General features: G+C 41.1%; 3 protein-coding genes across 7 annotated transcripts in view; 1 reads left to right on the forward strand and 2 right to left on the reverse strand.

The window, feature by feature from the left end:
* Positions 1–164: 164 nt before the first annotated feature.
* On the reverse strand, positions 165–8,870 carry ppp1r7 (protein phosphatase 1, regulatory (inhibitor) subunit 7). 2 transcript variants are annotated; one of them, XM_066709026.1, is made up of 10 exons: positions 8,755–8,870; positions 7,071–7,166; positions 6,747–6,802; positions 6,355–6,420; positions 5,582–5,712; positions 5,240–5,402; positions 4,821–4,937; positions 4,248–4,352; positions 4,051–4,137; positions 165–3,552 (listed from the first exon to the last, which is right to left on the reverse strand). In XM_066709026.1, the coding sequence occupies exons 1-10, from the start codon at positions 8,792–8,794 to the stop codon at positions 3,376–3,378; spliced, it is 1,038 nt and encodes a 345-aa protein (XP_066565123.1). In that variant the 5' UTR covers positions 8,795–8,870; the 3' UTR covers positions 165–3,375. The 2 variants fall into 2 exon arrangements, with proteins under 2 accessions (XP_066565123.1, XP_066565124.1); XM_066709027.1 differs by lacking the exon at positions 7,071–7,166 and having other exon boundaries at positions 8,755–8,856.
* Positions 8,871–9,730: 860 nt separating this feature from the next.
* LOC136753158 (zinc-alpha-2-glycoprotein) lies at positions 9,731–14,418 on the forward strand. The gene is made up of 6 exons (XM_066709028.1): positions 9,731–9,986; positions 10,644–10,901; positions 11,212–11,472; positions 12,168–12,266; positions 12,531–12,557; positions 13,131–14,418. The coding sequence occupies exons 1-6, from the start codon at positions 9,902–9,904 to the stop codon at positions 13,193–13,195; spliced, it is 795 nt and encodes a 264-aa protein (XP_066565125.1). The 5' UTR covers positions 9,731–9,901; the 3' UTR covers positions 13,196–14,418.
* Positions 14,419–14,597: 179 nt separating this feature from the next.
* The window catches only part of ece2b (endothelin converting enzyme 2b), a 48,638-nt gene continuing 43,544 nt past the window's right edge, over positions 14,598–19,691 (reverse strand). For all 4 annotated transcript variants that reach the window (XM_066709029.1, XM_066709030.1, XM_066709031.1 and 1 more), the window contains 4 exons: positions 18,882–18,949; positions 18,539–18,729; positions 18,092–18,187; positions 14,598–17,823 (listed from right to left, as the gene is read on the reverse strand). In XM_066709029.1, the coding sequence (XP_066565126.1) occupies positions 17,647–17,823; positions 18,092–18,187; positions 18,539–18,729; positions 18,882–18,949 (532 nt within the window). In that variant the 3' untranslated portion in view covers positions 14,598–17,646. The remainder of the gene's footprint in view (positions 17,824–18,091; positions 18,188–18,538; positions 18,730–18,881; positions 18,950–19,691) is intronic.

Here is a 19,691-nt window from a genome sequence, read left to right on the forward strand (position 1 = left end):
AGTGAATTGCTATTATTTTGAAGTTTTGTTGCACTTTGTAAAATCAAATCAAATAAAATTGAATTCAATGAAACAATTATTGTATCCTGCAAGTTGCCCTGGATAAGGGTGTGAGCCAATAAATACATAAATAATAATAAAAAAAACATTCACAAAGATGTAGCTAGTTGTGACCAAAAGGGACTATTTTATTTGTTCTTAATTTATTAATTATATAATACATTCATTTTTAAAACAGTTGATCAAGCACTTGTAAAACTTAGTAAAAACAAGAAAGAAAAACAAAATCTGTCATGTTTCCTTGTTCCTCTCGCAGTCAATCATCTCAGAGTACAAAATATATTCCACTGATTTAGTCTCCCATCTTTATCCTAACAAGGTCTGCAGCCTGTGAGCTGATTTCCAATGTATTACTTCCAAGGGGGCTCCCCAGTCCCAGGCCTCACTATGTTCTGGTTCTTGTTCTACCTGAGCTCTTAGTTTTTTAAATTTTGAAACACTTATGGATTTCAAGTTACCTATCCTAATTTGTAACTTGGAATCCTCAGCTCTCTAAGGTCTGGAAACTACAAAACAGGTCCCATTAATCCAATCCTTAGTTTATTTATTTAAATAACTATTGCAGTTCAACTTTAAAAAAATGCAACAATTTGTTACAGAGAACAAAGTGGTGAATTTTACAACTGTTTACAACTGCTGCTTTAGTCACTTATAACACAACTTACATAACATCTGAAGCAGTGAGCACTAGGAGGTTGAATAACACCGTGGAATAATACCAGAGCCAGGAAATGATACAAGAACCTCCTGATAAATGCTTCACTTATATCACTGGATCACCAAGTATCCTGTTGCAAAATTAGGCTGAGCTGGAACCCAACCAGAAGACAGTGGGAAGACCAGAAGACCAGGACTGGGATCCCACTTGTTAACAGACTAATAGCGCAGACCTGATTTGAAATGCAAACGGAGAAAGAAAAGCAGCCTGCACAAGAACTAGCAGTCCACTTAGTGTTTTTTATTAAAAACATTGAAGATTTTTTTTTAAAACAATTTGACTGTACCCTTTGTCAAGCTTTGAGTGACTTATTTCCTGTTATAAATACCCTTTTTTGTTTATACAACTGATACTTTTTAAAACACAACAGAACAAGCATCTACTCTTTGGTGCAGAAACCCTGCAAGAAGACCAGGAGCAAAGACTGCACTGGATTATTTTCCCTTCCCTTCAACAGTGGCCGAGCACCTGTCCCCCAATTAAGAGATGCCACCTCCTACTCCTCGGGCCCCAGTGCATTCTGGGCTCCACTCGAGGCCAGCTCTGTTCCTGAATCCAAAACATTGTTTAATCAGGCCCCTTTGCTTGGTTTTCAGCCTCCTAAAAAGTGGCAGATTTCCAGTTACCTATAAAACATTGCAATCTGAAACCATTTAGGAGCTTGAAAATGATTTTGAAAACGTTGACTTGAGGAAATCGTCTGTTCAACCAGAAGAGGGTAAGCTCCCGAGGTTCAGGGCTGAGGGAACAGAACAGGGCTGTGGTAAACAGCAGACACATGGCAGTGCAGAGAGGGAGAGTAGGGGCCATTAAGACGCCCCTGGGGAAAACCTGCATGGACTTGTACATCACCTCAGAAGTGAGAGAGAGGAGAGAAAGGCAGAATACATGCAGTTACCAAGCAGGAGGGGGCCTTGGCTTTTCCGATCTTGGCCGTTGCAGGACTTCGATCCAGCCACTTCAATTACTCAAGCGACCTCATTGTTAACACTGACCGTGCTGCTGCAGGCCAATTCAATCATTCAACATTAGGTGGGACAAAGTCTTACAATGCAATAGAAAGGAACTATCCCAGTTAGCTTAAGGGAAAGGAAGCATAGGGTGGACTTGGAGCCAGGGAGTGGAATTAATATAGTATTCAATGCGAAGACTCATAGGAGTGATTTCCTTCAACACCACCATGCCCCCAACTGCAAAGCTTTTTGATGCAAGAGTGCAGTAGTGTATTTCTGTGGCCATGCTGCAGCTCAATGCATTGCAATATTAATTAGGAGTTAGGGACACAGTAGAGTCAAGACAAGGGAGAGAGAGAGAGAGAGAGAGAGAGAGAGAAAGAAAGAAACACTACAGTTCTGTGCATGGGTTACTGTACAGAGTGAAAGTTCAGTCGCACGCTTCGGCCGTCAGTGGTATTCTGAGCAGAGTGCCTGCGTACACCATGTGTGTATATTTGTATGTATGTGAATGTATGCATTCTCCAAGAGTGTTTAAATGAGTATGTGCCAACCAGCCCTGGAAGAGCTAAGGGAAACTGCAAGTAGCCATCAGGAAACTCTGACACTATGAATGGACTGTCAAGGGATATTTTTCTGTTAAAAAAAAAAAAAAAGCTAAGAATAAATAAGATAAATTACATATTTTGTGACTGAAAAAGCAATTTTGTTTCTATAAACATATCATGAAACTTCTATTTTGACAGTTTCCTTGGTGAGTGACTGAGCAAAAGGCTCTGGGATACCATTAAAGGAAACAAAACACGAATGTGCTCGATTCTCGTCACAGTCTCAGTGAGTTTCTATTTTAAACTTGTCTCAGTCCATGGGCCTATTGAAGTTTTTCTCACAGTCCAATCTCTCAGTCTCAGTTTAAATTAAATCCACTTAAAAAAAGCGGTCAATCTTCTTTGACAATTTTATCTTGCCTCTTTTTGTTTTAGATGTTGATTTAATCAGAGAATAAAATTAAAACCAATAAAAGAAGGCGAGGCAACAACATCCAACTGGTCAGAGACTAAATGAATACTGCTCGGGGGGTTAGACAGCAACAGATGCCTGTACTTAGCCCTTCTTTTACTGGTTTCCTACATCCCCACCTTCAATCCAAACAAGCACCCTAGCTGTGCATGACACTGTCCAGCTCTATTGCCTCTGGGTCCTTCAGGTGTGTACAGGCAAGTCAGGAAATCCTCCAAGACCTTAAGAGTTCAGGGTAGAATGAATTGGGTCTCTAGGACCAAGAATGAGCATCACTGATCCAGCTGAGTTGCAAGCAGATGTAAAAAAAATATACTCATGATGCAGGTGAAAAAAACGAAACAAAACAAAAACGCATGCAAGTATGCACCTTCTTTTACTTTGCATGTCTGTGTATGCAAAAATCTGATAACAAAACAATATCCAGCAACCTGACGTTGGTTTAAACTGCTCTGCAGATGTGCGTAATGGTGATTTCAATCTGTGCTGAATGTGGGTGTGGGTGTGGGGGGGCTCTTTGAGTTTCCTGATAGCCACCTGTTACTGAGTATTACTCAGGGGGCTAGCAGGGCAGGAGGAGAGGCGGGTTGGCGAGGCCAGTGGGGCTGAGGGTGGCAGAGCACGTCAGAAGCGGATGAAGGTGGCGTCTATCTGCCGCACACTGGGCAGCGCCAGCATGATCTTGCGGCGGTACTGTGGGTCCTTCTGCAGGGGGTTGCGCTCCAGGTACACCGTCTCCAGCTTCCGTGCATTTTTCAGCTCATCCAGGTCCCCCCAGTTCTCGATCTGGTTGTCGTTCATCTACCATCGCCAGAGAGAGAGACAGGTGTCAATAAAGAGAGGGAGGGAAGCAACCAGGGGACAGTCCCACAAAACTACCACTAGAGACTCTGCATGTACTCTCACCACACCTTTTCACAGATTCTATGAGGAACCCACCTTTTTCCTTTCTTTTTTTTTTTTAAATAATTCAATTATCTAGAACAACAAAACCATGATCTCTGGTCTACCCATATGAGGGCAGTCAAAAACCATCTATGGAGTGCATTCCGGACTGTCTTTGGTCAATTAGTCAATTAATCAAACCATTAACATAACACTTCATCCAGAAATCCTGAATTGGAATGGCCTGAAAGGGTCATTACTGGATCTAAGGTCTGATAACGAAAAACAACACCGGTACCCAGACACCTCAGACAGGGAGAACTGCTCCTCCCCAATGCCTCTCACGGACACACTCTGACCTCCACTCCTATCCTGTGCAAGTCACTCTCTCTACCGTTCTCTCCCCCGACTCACCCAGAATTCCTGCAGCTCCGTCAGATGGCTGATGTTCTCGATCCTCTTTATCCTGTTGGAGGCGATGTCCAGGGTTGTCAGCTTTTTCTAACGAAGAAACAAAAAAATGCCGTCAGGGCCAAAACTCCCTGATCCCCCCGGTGGATGTGAGGGCAGTGCCTGATCAAGTCAGAGCACTGTTTGTAAGGGTCACTCACATTGCTCTCCAGCCCCTCGATGACCTCGATGCCGTTTTGGCTGAGGTACAGCTCCCGCAAGTTGATAAGTCCTTGCAGCCCCTCCATCTTGGTGATGCGATTACTCTGGATGGGCAACAGCACATGCAGACAGTCAGCACAGCCCTGCTACACTCATACACACACAGGCTTGGAAGTAACAAGTTGGATGTAACACCTCATTATTATTCGGATTACAAAATAGCTTTTACAAAAAAAACAAAAAAAAATGATAATAAATACATGTATGAAAATGAATGAATTAATAAAACAGTTTCTTCTAGCTTGTAATTAGTTGAAGTGGTATGAATTATGGTTAAATTGTTACCTCAAGTGACTACTGTTACTCAATGTAAGAGCAACTTTCCAAACACAGCAAAACATGAAGATGTACACACACATAAGCATGCAGACACTAACGGATACTCACAAAACCACACATTAAACATGTAAGTTTTGACCTGAGGGTTTTCTGCACTACATTGGGCTATAGTGTACTACATTTTAAGGATGACAATGGGCTGTGCTGGGTGGGGCCGTGTGCTCAGGCTGTACCTGAATGCTGAGCACAGTGAGGTTGTGCAGCCCATCCAGGTTCTGCAGCTTAGTGATCTTGTTGGTCCCCAGGAACAGGCTGTCCAGCTGGGAGAGAGAGTCCAGGTTCTCAATGCTCTGGGGAGAAAAACAAAGCCAGACAGCCAACATTGAGAGACATGCAGAAGGGTGGGGGGGGTGGGGGGGGGTGGGGGAAAAAAATAAATAAAAAATAATAATAATAAAAACAATGTGGAGGTAAAAATAGACCCTGCTTTATAAAATAATAACTGCTATGTTGAAGTGCCATCTGCCTCTATGTCCCTAAAGCTAAAACAGCAGCATTGATTGGACAGGGAAAAAAAATAAAAAAAATAGGGGAGGTATCAACATAACATATTATCACTCGTCGGCTGGGTGCCGCTGTGTGGCCCTCTCACCCTGATGCGATTGGATCCCAGCTCCAGCATCTCCAGGCTGCTCAGGTGACCCACATTCTCAATGTGGCTGATCTTGTTGTGCAGCAGGAAGAGCTTCCGCAGCCGAGTCAATCGCTCCAGGCCCTCCACCTTCCGCAGGACGTTGAAGGAAACATCCAGGACCCTGGGCGGAGAGAGAGAGGGGAGCCGTAGTCGAGACGTAGGGAGAAGGGGGTGACAGGAGAAAAGGAGCACATCAGTTAGCATTCAAACCGAGCAGACGTGCTTCAGTTTCAGGCTGCGTGTGTGCGTGTGTGCGTTCGTGTGTGTAGCCCGCATGAGTGATCCAGCAGGGAGACTCACTCCAGCTCTGTCAGGTCCTGCAGATTCTCCAGCTTCCGGACCTGGTTGTCGTAGAGGTCCAGCTCCCTTAGAGAGCTGAGTTGCTCCAGGTTCTCAATCTGCTTGATGAGGTTCTGCCGCAGGGACAGGGTCTGAGGGACAGTGCACACAGGTGAGGCAGGGTGACACTCACAGCCTGCATCACACTGTTTTACTGAGAGATACACTGATTAATGTGATTCAGGGATAAACACTGGAGAGTCAAAGCCCAGCAGTCATTTTATAGACAACATCTCAATGTCAATGGCCATAAACAATGCTAAATTAGCATTCAATCATTCATTCAATCAATTATGAATAGGTTCTCAGACCCACATTGATATTATAAAGGAAATCATAATTGAGTGCTAACGATCTACAAAATAAAAATAATTTAAAAAAATCTAATAAATAAATAACTTAATAAATGCATACATTCAAAAACAAACACACACACACACACAATGGCAAAAAGCATCAGTATCTGTGTGCGTAGTCCGAAAAACACCCGACATCAAAAAGCCACAGCAAACATCTGAATACCCTGGAGGATTGGCAGCCTCCAGTTATCAACAACTGCTAACCAAGAAGGCAATTAGAACCCGCTGGGTCTTAAACCATCTCCAGGCACTTTGTGAGGTTCGCTTTATTTTTTTATCCAGAGTGGAAATCATGCAGTGCCCAGGGATTCAAATATTATAAATAACTCCCATAGCAGCACCAGCAGGCTCCCAGAATCTGGGGATGAGACTGACCTTGGCTTTCTGTAGAACCTCCAGGCCTTCAATTTTCCCAATTCGACAGTGAACCAAATCCACATCCTAGACAGGACAAGGGGAAGAAAGAGAAAAAGACAGGGAAATGAGGCTTAATGAGAGCTTCTGCTAGTTACATGGACAGGACTTCTCTTATTCGAAACAATATGGTAAGAATGAAAGAATGAAAGCAACAAATCAATCTTCTACTTGACACCTGCTGTGACGGTGTCTGCCTTGTTCTGAACTGGGTGTGTTTTGTGGCATAAATATCACCTAATTTTTACTGGGACAGGGCTCTGTGCAAAGCCACTGGGGGAAGCATGTATTGCCAAAAAACAAGGCTGGTGTATAGGGCTTTATACAAACCCCACGAGAATGCCTTCGCTCACCTCCTCATCAGGGTCAAGGGTTATTGTGTCCATGTCAACTGGGGACTCCTCCTTCACTGCAGACAGGAGTAAAGAAGCATTGAAGAAGAGACAGTTAACATTTGTATATAACCCGGCACAAGCATTTTCTTTGTGTAATACTGTCATTTCCATCTGAACATGGCTGATAGGGGGGTTCATAATATCTATTTGAGCCCTTGGGTGTGGTTTTCTTCAACATGGGCCATTACTAGAGACTAGATATTCACAATATAGATATACATCAAATACAGCCATCATTTCAAATTCCTCAGATGGTTAATGAAGCAAGCTGTAAGACCCCACCTGGCAAAGGGGGCTGCTGGGAGTCCGGCTCCCCATTGAAACCCTTCCTCTTCGCCTCGTCATCCCCGGACTCCTCAGACTCACCCCGTCTGTCAACTGAACAGAGTGTAGTCTGAGAGGGACAGCACACAGGCAGACGAAAGGAGTACAGATGGACTCCCGTTGCAAAGAACAATTAGCGGTTTAGCAAAACATGACTCGAGGAGTTACACAGCGATGCAAAATACAGTACTAGGTAGATTAAGAGAAGTGAAGGATTTTCAACAACTTTGATCCACAAGGTGTGTTCACTGTTCGTCTGTATTGTACTGGCCACAATATCGTACCCTTCACAGTTTGCTACTTTATGATCTTTCCTAAAACTGGTAAACCCACTGAAAATAGTATTGCACTCTCATTGTTTACAGCTGCCTGTCACAATGTTTATCCTGCAGTTGCCCCTGCTCTCAATACAGGCCAAATGAACATACACATGCTAAACACACAGAAGCAACATACACCAGGGCCATCAACATGAGTGAGCACCACCTCCTCTATAGTGAACATGTATTCATCCATTTATGTTTAATAGTGTATTCGATCTTTGTTGCATAGTATTATTCAATGCAAAATTGCACTGTTTGGCATGTTGATATGCATGTGACCGCTGTATTGGAAATCACATGCGTAAACAACCAGCCTCCACCGCAGCTACTCCTGAACACTGAGGGCCGGCAGGAAGTGAGGTGCCGGACTCTGCTTAGATACAGCGCCAGGAATACTTAGCTTCAACTTTTTGCAGAAAGCGAAGCAGTTTCAGCTCTGTGCACGGTGTCGCTGCACGGCTGCAGTTATATCACGCCACCGATCCCACCTTACATGGAAAAACACCTTCTCTCCCTCTGCCCTGATCTCTACTCATCAAATGCTCATTTTTAATAGGATGCTCCACGCAGGGTGTGTTCGTATCAAATACAGCCCACACTGCCGAACCGGTGTAATACCAACTGGGTCTGATCATGCTTTTTAAAGCAATCAGCGTGCACCGATACCTAAAGACGAGCACAACGTGGTATCGCAGTACGTTTAATGAATGTATAAGGAAGATCTTCAAAGAAATACGCAATGCCCACTCTATGGGGAAAACACTTTTTTTGGGTGGGTGGGGGCATGGATCATTCTGCAGTGCGCGCACACACACATAGGAAGTGGGTAAACTGGTTTCAGAGAGGCGCCGGATTCACTACCAGTATGTAGTTGTTGTGCTCCCATGGTAGTTATGACGCAGCAGAAAATGCTAAAGTATATATTTATATAGACACAGCAGATGAGTTTATTATGAATTAATCATAGCAAGACACTTCGTTCAAGCGCTGACTCGTGGAAGGAGTTTCTTTTGAAAAAGGACCCACGGTACTAGCAAATCCTGTTACAGATAAATAGGCTTTATGCAGTAAGACACAAGTAGTGAAGAAATTGACTAAAATATGACGCTCGATCTTCTAGAAAAGAAAAGAAACTGCTCATTCTAAATGAATGGCTAGAGCAGAAATTGTTATTGAATTATGCTAGGCTAACGTTATTTACTTAAGTATGTGAGTTTCTTAGATCAAACGTCCTTACGTTGCCTAACCAGAACTAATCCCCACTGCTCTAAATGAAGCTTGGTTTTTATTATCGTATTCTTTATACAGTTTACACTTACCTTCCATCTCTTGCGGTTCGCCTACCGTCAAAGAAGCCATTTTCCTTAGGCCCCGCCCCCACTGTCCATTTAATTGACATCTTCTGCTGCCAATACAAGTCCGGGTTGGCCTGTTTGCAAGTGCTGCTGGGAGCTGTAGTTTAGTATATTCATTTCCTATATGTGAACCTGTTCGGTTCAGTTAAGAGCTGTAGAAAATATTTGGACGTACATTTCTTGTTGTTTTCCTTATTGAATTTTAGAAAGTGGTTATGATGTAAAAACAGCTTAATTACTCTTGAAGCTATTTCCATTGTATGATAAACTATAATAATAATAGAAAATTAAATACTACCATTAACATGAACCTGCTATTGTACTACAACTACTCATCTTTACGTACTTTTACTGATGCATATTACTGCTAACCCTAATTATAGTATTACTACTTCGATTACAAATGATCACTGATGATCTCTCAACATGTAGATTCAGGAAACAGACGTTTTCCAAACATTAAAAGAAAACCTATATATATATATATATATATATATATATATATATATATATATATATATATTGTAGCATTCATGCAAACCCAGACAGCAATGTTAGGTTGGGCCAATGTTGGATTTAAATAAATAATTACCTAATTTTGCTCATCTGGCCAACGTTGGCCCATCTTTAGTTTGCCAACCAACCACTTGCCAACCAACCCAACCATAATCCAACGGTGTGCCAACTCAGTTTGATATCTGAGTAAAGGATACGAGGATCTTAGTTCCTGTATCTAAATCAGCTCAAAAGCAGAAGTGACCCACCCTTCTCCCTTTAAATACCACTGAAGCAGGCCTGTCACTGTCAACAAACTCAGAGCAGTTCTGCGCAGATCTACAGAATTCCACTGATCCCATTGGTGGAGCGGTGCAGATCCGCGCAGATCTGCGTAAATCTGCGCTACACGAACTCAACCAATGAGAGCCCATTTTGGGGATTTTAAAGTCAACAGAAGGGACGCAGTTTTTTTTTTGAAATTTGTGGACTCATAGGCAGGAGACCATCCACAGGACGGATTGCACTTGTTTAAAGTTCTCCCACAACTCAGCCGCACATTGCAAAAATAAAAGTTGTGCATTTCCATTGTGCAATAATATTATGAATCTATGAAATGCACGTAAGAGATACATTGGCGGAGATGTCGTCCTTCTTAATGCTGTGCCTTCTCTCGGCTGTTGGGATGCCTGTCACTAAAGGTAAGTTTCCCCTTGATATATTTCAATTCCATGACTGATTTCATATTAATCTTCAAATCTGTGTAGTATTATACCAAAACAGCTGCTAAGTGTATGGATCTGTTTCGATCGTTTTCACAATAATTTGCAGTAAGGCTTAACGTAAGATAATGTGCTTTAATTAAACATAACCATTCCTTTAAACTGTCCAGTTAGGCACGTCCTAATGCCACCGATTAAATATGGAGACTTTTTACTGTCATTAACAATATAGTACTATAGCGATGTTAATAACAAACAGATAGCCTATTAGTTTCACTTTTACTTTTCGTTGGGGGAAATTAAATTGCTTTTTAGTGCAATGCAATTTAATATTTCTGTGCAGAAGTCACTGACTGACTGATTGAGTTCAGTTGAGATATCAGATTTGCGATACTTATACTGAACTATCTTGATTATATGTGGATAGATGCTTTGGTGGGCGAGGTCCGGTGGGGGGGCACGTTTAAAGGGCTTGACAGTTTTCAGAGCCGTGCTAAAGATGACAACTCAAGATCCGTTGGCTGCCTTGATGGACAGACCAATAAATGCTTCGAGTTTCTGTAGATCCGCATCGCCATTGAGTTATTTAGCACTGGTCTGTCTCCACTGCGTTGGCACGACTGTTTCTTTTCCCAGGCACCTTCACCCTGCGCTATCTCTACACGGGCAGTATCGGACATCCAGACCAGTTCGTGGCGCTGGTGACACTAAATGGTACCCAGATTATGTCCTACGACAGTGGGTCAGGGAAGACTGTCCCCCAGCTGGACTGGCTCACAGAGGACTTGGATGTGAAGTTCTGGAGCGCTGAGAACCAGAGGAACATGGAACAGCAGCTTGTCTTTAAAAGGATGTCTGTGGCAATGCTGAGGAGCTTTAACCACACAACAGTTGGTGAGTGTGGACTTGGGAAAAGATAACTTAAACATTGATCTACATGGAACATTATTATCCTATAATTTGTATTAAAATTTGAAACCTGGTGTGATGTATATGCCACATATGATACCTGGTTAATTAGGACAGTATATATTTAACCTTAAGTCACGAAAACAAACAAAAACTATTATTATTATTCATTATTATTATTATTATTATTATTAATGTTATTATTAAAGGGTAATTCCAGACAGAGTATACATTAATTTAGTTTAATCCTCAGACATTGACAGTATCCCTTCTGAAGTCTCCATTTGTTTTTCAGATGGTCACAAGTACACACGTGTGTCTGAGTGTGAGCTGGATGGTAGCAAGGTGTCGCAACTGTCTGACCGCTTCTGCTATGACGGAGGGGATTTTCTGATCCTAGACCGTTTTGCGGACACATGGAGAGCAGCTATCCCACAGGCCCAGGGCACTATACAGATGCTGGATGCCAGCACTGTTAGGGTAGACCTGGAGCAGGAGTGCATGGTGTTTCGGGAGACATTAACTCACCTTGAGGGAGCACCACTGGCGCAGCAAGGTAGAACAGTGTCCCCATGAGACAAACAGGCTCTGCAAAGAAAACTCACTGATAGCCTAGAACAGGGGGTTCTCAATCCTGATCCTGGAGGACCGTGTACCCTGCTGGTTTTTAATCCAACCGAGCTCTCAATTACTTAATTGAACCTTAATTGAAGTAACAATCTGCTTACTTTTTAAATTATGTAATAAAATAATTGGTTAGGTAATACATTATTTGTACAATTCTATATTTAACTTAAAACCCCTACTGTTTAAAATAATCAAAAGGCTCTGATTTAGGAATGATTAGTTCAATTAAGGGTTCAATTAAGTAATTGAGAGCTCAGTTGGAACAATAAACAGCAAGGTAGGGGTCCTCCAGGAGCAGGGTTGGGAATTACTGGCCTAGAACTTGCAATTAGACAATACAATAAAATTATTGATTTATAAATCTCTTCACAATGAAAGCACTGTACAAAGCAACACATAAATATTTAACTGTTGTTCATTACATGTACAGATTAGAAGACTTTGAAACCAAGTTAAGGGTTTCATTTCTTAAGGACTTTAGCGGCAAGAATGTGTGCTTAAATTAAAGCCTGTCACTGCTGTGGGACCGAAATGCCATGGGTAACAACTTTCAGCTACTTTACTCATTATTTGTCAAAAACACCGGTATACACTTTAAAGTTCATGTCTGCATTTGTATTCCAGCACCATCATCGGTTACCTTTACAATTTCTGTGGTCCTGTTTACGGTTATGGTTTGCCTTGGACTGATCGTCATCAGCTGCGTGATTGCAAAGAAACGAGGTAAGGCGTTTCCCCGTTCAAGATGGATGCCTTGAATGCCCTGAAATCCCAGACTGGCCAGGGACATTTTGTGTTTGGTTTATTGTTAATTTGTTTCTGAGGTGATCTGGTTACTTAATTTAAGTGAGAACCTGTCTTTATTCGGACAGGGACTTATTTAGTTAATAAATGATAGATTGAATAATTAATTTTTCTCCTGTGAAAATGCATTTGGCACATTGTTTGGGAATCACTGTACACTAATCAGCCTGAACTTGTTTGCAGGTACTAATGGGCCTGGGTATATAGCAGGTAAGCAACTGAAATGTGTAAATTAATGAACTTATAAATGCATATGATGAGTCTGTTTTTACTTGTCTATATTTCTTATAATTAATTGTTTTATGCAACTGGATTTTGTCTTGGGATTATTAACATTGATCCACAGCAGGCAGTACAGTGGAGTCTTACTGTCTTGCCACCGAGTTTGAGCAGAGTTCAATGGCGTTCAAATACACAGTAAAAGACAAAAATCATTAACATTGAGGATGTTAAACAGTCTAAAACCACCAAGTTGAAAACCTAAAACATGAACCCATTCCCTAAGTTATATTTTAACTTTTTTCTTAATTTTTAATTCAGGGAACTTTCACTTGAATGTCCAACCACCAGCTCATAGTTTTTAAACTTGAATACTGAATACTGATGCAGTTTAAAATCTGTGGTTGAGCACTACCCTTTAAACTGTGAAATATACTGACTGAAGATGGGACTAACTAGTTTCAGATTATTGTGATTTTGTATTAGAGTAAAGTTTTAAGGTGACTGATTATTATTATTATTATTATTATTATTATTATTTTTAATGTACGGTTCTTTTGGCAGGTCCTTTAGGGTCCCTGGGTGTCTATTATGCAGGTAACCAGAAGACAAATCCTGACATTGTATGATGGGGCAAACAACTCTCCCTTCTGAAATGCACCGGCCTGCTATTCAGTCTCCAGAGGAGCCGGAGGGAAGGCAAAACTCCATTAGAACATCGCTGGACAATTCCACAGTCCCAAACATCAGCAGCAATATTTATTTACTGTGGTGCTTTTCATTAAGAAATGGTATTTATACCAATATTATTTGTAAATTAAAATATCTATTTGTCTGGTATAAGGAATTGCTAAACCTGTGTTTTCTTCATATTGTATTTCTATACATTTATGTGGTTAAAAGTATGTGAATAATTGTATAAAGTAGTGGAACAGAACAGGTTAATTTGTATTTACAATTATGGGATCACCTGGGGAGAGTTGTTTCAATTATTTTAATCTGGACCACAGTGATCCAGGTTTGGAATCCAATGTGCTGTAATTTTTTCTTTTGAATTGATTTGAAATGCTTCTGCTAAATGTAAGACAGCAAAGCAATTTTATGAAAGAGCACATCACAAACTGATATATTTCTGGTCATTTGCCTGGTAAATGTTGAATTGAAACAAAGATAACCAAACATTCCAAATTGTAAAGATTGTAACCGTGGTATTAGTTTGAACTAGAGCTGTATTGCACATTGTAAAGTACTGTACTTTTTGCACACTAACTTCTGATTTATAAGGTTTTGTTGGGTATTTAAATGATCAAAGTCCTGCACCAGTTAAGCTGCAGAATGAGCCCTTATCTCAGTATCATGCTATGAAAGCACAGGATACAGTGACAGCTGGTGTCTTGTTAACCAGTAGCAAACTATCATTCATGACACTCATTTATCTAGCTAGGTTGAGCTTAGTTATTGGGCGCTAGTACCTTGAACATGGAAACGGCTTCACTGTGTGAATGTGTATTGAACTCGTATCCTCCTAATAATGAGTTGAACCACTGTTCCCTGCTTTTCTCTCCTTGTGTATAATGCACTATATTTTTATTACTGTAACTGTACATTTATATTGCATTGTGAATGTCTTATAAAAGTCAGTGTTGACAGTTTGAAAGTGTGTTCATTTTTTTTTTAAAGACCCAGATAAGCATGACTAGTGGTCATCTGGGAAAGCAGCCCTATGGGATCTTGTGATAAGACGCGTGATGTGCCAGGTAAAAGTTTCTCAATCAAGGTTTGATCTGCTTTCTGTGTGGATTATGCTTTTCTTTTTTAGATACCTGATTAAATACAGTGTTCAGTTCAAAAATTGAGTGATAGTAATTCATTACATGTAAAATGTTTCTTAAAAAACAAACAAACAAAAAAACAGCATTTTAGGTAACATTTTCAGTAGAAGTGACCAAATAACAAGGGGGAAAACAACCAGAAAGAAAATCGACAACAATTATGTTCATATTGGTAAACAATCACAACTCTTCCTTTGTTTTATTTGATATCATTATTTATTCATTCATTTTACAGTCTTTCACTACAGCGGAATGCAAGTGGGGCTGAATCTTTTTCCAAATATCATGAATGTTTTATACAGCTTGGCTTCTTATTTCACCATGAAACAAATAATTGACAATAAAAACTGGGGAAAAAAGCCAATGTAATGTACTGAAATGAAAATTAAGTCCAATAATAGAGAGAAAAAATCACATTAGTAACTCCATAATTTAAAAAAGTAACCCAATTATAAACAATACAAATAAAATTAGCTCTGCAGGGACTACAGAAATATTTCGAAATATACTCAAGGGCTTCAGTCCCAGACCAATCAAGAAACTGATGTCTGATCACAGGATGTCAAGAATAAACATTTTACAATACACACATATGAAAGCTGAGTATTTTCGGTTATTTCTTCACAGTTCTATTCCACATCCTCGTGTGCAAAGTCAACAGCAGCAGAAGCCTAAGAATGACTAAATTAAAACTAAATGACCATCGCTAAGTAACCAAACTGGATTTGCTGATCATTTATGATCCACACTGTTGGTGCAGTGGTCATACTGGCACTATGTGGTAAGATGTTATGCAAGTCTTTAACCAAGAATCTAATGTCGGCCCCAAAAGTAAGCAAAATCAGAATTACACGTAATACCAAAATTTTGTAAACTTACAAGTGATGCACATGATTTATAGTAACTAGAGAACTTTCCCCATCACATCATCTGCAATCACCATCATGATTGATGGACTAACGAACCGGACAGAGCCTAACACTTTCACTATCCTTTACTAATCTCCCATTTTGTCTGACAGTTTAGCCAAATGTGACTTCTGGCAAGTCATGAAGTGAGAAGCTGGAGACCAAAGTGCTCCCGTGTCAAACAACCTGAGAGGTCCTATCCCAAGACTGCAAGTACCCGACCGACTGTTGGGAGAGCCCACTGTAACGGTATACTAACACAGCGCACATCAACCCACTAACAAAACAGTTAACGGCATTAGCTGGCTTGTTTGAAGGCATCAAGTTTCCATTTTGCTCACATTTACATACATATACATGCATACAAAGGTTTATATACTGTATGTGTGCATATATACATATTAATATATATAAAATGTATATATATTGAAAGTAAGGCCAAGTCCACTCCCTCAAGCCACCTTGCTCTTTCTCCCCTACTACACCCAACCTAACACCTAACCCACTGAGCAGACAATTTCCCTTACTCAGTGACACCATCTGCAGCAGAGAGGAATTTAAAAAAAAAGATTAGTTCCGAGTGAAAATGTAGGGTTTGAGTGGGAAAAGGAAAGTTAAAGATTTCCTGATCTAAAAAAACGTGCTCGTATACAAACTCATGAACCCGCCACAGAGACATACAGATGCTGTGTACAGAATGTAAACAATGTTTTCAGATGCTCTCCATGGGTGGCTGCAGTTTGCACCACATAGCCAGAAGGTGGCACTACCAAGTAAGGCAGATTAAAGCTGAAGAGTTCCTTCGAAGGCAGCATACAATAGAGCAGTAAAAGTGAAGCAGCCTGGCACACCATGCCACCCCCATGGGCACTGTAATACACTACACCAGGGGCACACATGGGGACAGGTGTCAGAGGCTCCGGAACTTGAAGGGAAGGAGAGGGTCAGAAGGCAGATATAATTTACAACAAAATAAAGTACAATTACAAATGTTAAAATGAGCAGCCCTCCAAGAGCAGTGTCCTTTTCTTCCACTACTTCTGCAGCCAGGGTATTAATACATCTACCTTAGCCTCAGGGCGAGGAATATGGCCAGGCTAATACCGAGAGGTGCGTTTGTGTTTGGCCCATCTACTCTTTGGATGCAGTTGTCTCAGTCTTATGCTAGCGGTTTAGGTTAATGCAGCACAGCTCTTGGGGTCACTTTATATTTATTTAGAGTGTAAACCATAAAACTGGACAGCAGAGGTAGGAAAAGGAAAGACAAGGCTGACGTGACAGCTGGTTAAAATGCTCTCCCAGATTCAGCTTGTGTTGAAAAGGTTTCTGTATAACAGGAAGCAATTAAATAAAGTTTTTTTTTTTTTATTATTTCCATTTGGTTTAATGACACAATTCACAGTTAAAATTAAGTTTTAACAGACACACCCAGAAAAGTGCCAACAACACAGTAAGAGCTAGACATGGGAGAAATATGTAGACTACAAACCTGATGCACATTCAAGGATCCAGTGGCCCAAGATGCAACCTTCCCCTTTTTAATATTAGTCATATCATCACTGCATCCACTTGGGTCTAGGAAATAACCCGGAATGCTTTAGTCAAAAGAACAAGAAACTCATTCCCTTTAAAATGTCACAGAATCAAACAAATTTGTGGTTTCCAAGCAGAGCTTTTTGTTTTAAAGACCCCCCATTTTCTATTCCAACTAGGACAAAGCTCAACCATATTAAATCACATCCTCTCCAGACACTGTGAAATAACCCAGCACCCCCATATTAGATACATCTATTCTTTGGCAACAGGAAGATACAATGAGTTATCTTAACGGCAACAGATGTAAAAGAACCACAAAACAAGTGCAAGTTACACATCCTCTTGCGTTTCCCCAAGATTTTACTACTCCCAAATAATTTGTGAAGTTGGACGTGACCAAACAAAATAAAGTCTTGGAAACAAAACTCAAAACTTTCAGTACAATCACACCAAATTCAGAGGAACATAAATAAATATGCCTACTGTGTCAGCTAATAAGAAAAATGAGGAAAAACAAAAGGCTCTTCTACTCAGTGCTCTGTCAAATTAAAATGAAATGAGCGATACAGTAATGATACATAGGGGGAACTGTGGCACAAGTACACGGTCACCACACAAATATCCTCTTTTCCTCACTTTGTCCATCTCTCGATCTCAGTGATCCTCTTAAGATTCCAGCATTGTTGGTTGTATTTGTTTCTTCTCCTTCTACAAAAAACAAAATAAAAATAAAAACAAAAGAGGTCCAGTGCTTAGAGGAAGCTGCCATCTCCTCTCGCCCCCTCGTCTTGGCCGGCTCCCACCCTACCACACCTCACAGCGTCGCCCCGTGTTCATGGGTGTCCCCACAGGGCACCCAAAATGCTTTGCAAAGTCTCTGGAGTTGGAGAGTGTGCCGATGACACGATACTTGGGAGGGCTGTGAGGGTCTGTTATCAGCCCCTCATGAGCACTCTCCGGGGTCCGCACTGAACACCACACCTGCGGCAGAGAGAGAGAGAGAAAATGGAGGCAGAAGGGGACAAAGAAAGTGGAGGTCAGAGCAGTCAGAGGACTGAGCACAGCTACCACAGCTTACATGATGGTGAGCTCAGATTGTCAGAGATATTGTTTGTGTGTGCATGTGGTGGTGTGTAGACAAGATTAAGGACGTGCCTAGTTGCATCACTGATATGCTGCAAGCCTTGAGAGAGCACAAGGACTCCATTTCCTTTTTTGAGCTGCTCAGTGCTGCCCCCAGCTGCCTCACCTGTGCAAACCCTACGAAGAAGAGCTGGTCGTTGGTGAGGCTGACTGCCGGCAGCTGCTTCTCCTCCCCGTTAGCCCGAATCCACGACTGGTAAGCCTGCAGCACAGACACAGACAGACGCATGATTCAATTCTCAACAGCAAGATCTGTGCACAAATCGGCAAAAGGTTTCTGCCCATTGTCTTTTTGCTTTAAAAGGTACTGGGATAAGATACCCAGAAGCCCTTACAGACAGATCTGAGAGTGCACAGATCACCATTCATGCTTTTCTGATGCGTGTAGTTATATGAATCTGTTCAGTTTAACACTGAAGATTAAAAGGCATGAGAGTTAAAGCACTAAGTTTTCATATATTTTTTGAATGGGGATATGCATATGCATTTAATGAGGTAATGCAAAATGAAGGGGCCTTTACAAAATTGGCCTGGGAGGGCATGACGCTCTTACATGATAGGCAGCTTTCAGCCCCCCATTGTCAGCAATGTTCTCTCCCAACGTCTGCTTCCCATTGATGTGCTCCCCGTTGATGGTGTACTGGGAGTACTGGTCTACCATGCACTCTGTCCGGTTCTTAAAGGCGTCCACAGAGGCATTCTGCCACCAGGGTCTCAGGTTCCCATCTTTATCATACTCTCTTCCTGTTATGAATCACACAACAATATAAAACAAAGAACGCATTCACAATATACTGTGACAAAGCATAACATTATAGACAATTTCAAAAACTGTCCATTGGAAGGTGAAATTAACTCCAGAGGCGGGAGAGGTGCGAGCGAGGATGCAGACTGACCTTGGTCGTCGAAAGCATGCGTGAGCTCATGCCCCATCACCACTCCAATCCCTCCGAAATTGAGGGCCCTGTAGGGTGAGAGGTAACACCATTACCACACAGCGGCGCACTTCTGCTCAGTTTCCACTATGACAGAAACTACAGGTTCCTTTTCTTTTTCAGTTTACAGTACAGTAGTGAACTCTACTCAGTTCAATACAACAGTACGAAATGTGCCAGGGGGTAGCAAAGTACAACTTTACCCCGATAGAATGCTAAATTCAGATATAATGCGGTAAAGCAACAATAGTTTCAAAAGTCAAAACACAAAGCCGAGCACATTTACAGCATTTTTAAATTTTCACTCCAGTCTTCAATGCATAAACAAATAGTTGTGTGCAAGTCTTAAAGTTATATCGTTAACAGTTTACATCCATCGATTACTTCATTTCAACCTTTACTGTAAGTAAAATCTCCCATCTCCAAAATGTTTTCAAACTATTTAATAGTTAACAGTTCATATTACATAATCTACGTATAACCCTTGGCTAAGTGGCATATGCTCCCATTTGCTAAAATACCAAAATCGTACCAAAATAATTTTTAATAAAGAGTGTATTCTGATATTTTGTGTTTTGTATTTTCTAAAGCACAGATTTAGCAGTGTTTTGTACCAGTTTTGTTAATACACGGTTTTAACATAAAATAAGTGTTGTAATTGAAGAAAAGAGATACATTTAAGCATTGTAAAACTTTTACTGCATACACCGTGTAAGCTCTAACAAAACTGATTTGCTGACTATTAATACCTGAAATGCTCAAGGCCAAAGC

Source organism: Amia ocellicauda, chromosome 7 (assembly GCF_036373705.1).
Source record: "Amia ocellicauda isolate fAmiCal2 chromosome 7, fAmiCal2.hap1, whole genome shotgun sequence".
In the NCBI taxonomy this organism is placed as follows: domain Eukaryota; kingdom Metazoa; phylum Chordata; class Actinopteri; order Amiiformes; family Amiidae; genus Amia; species Amia ocellicauda.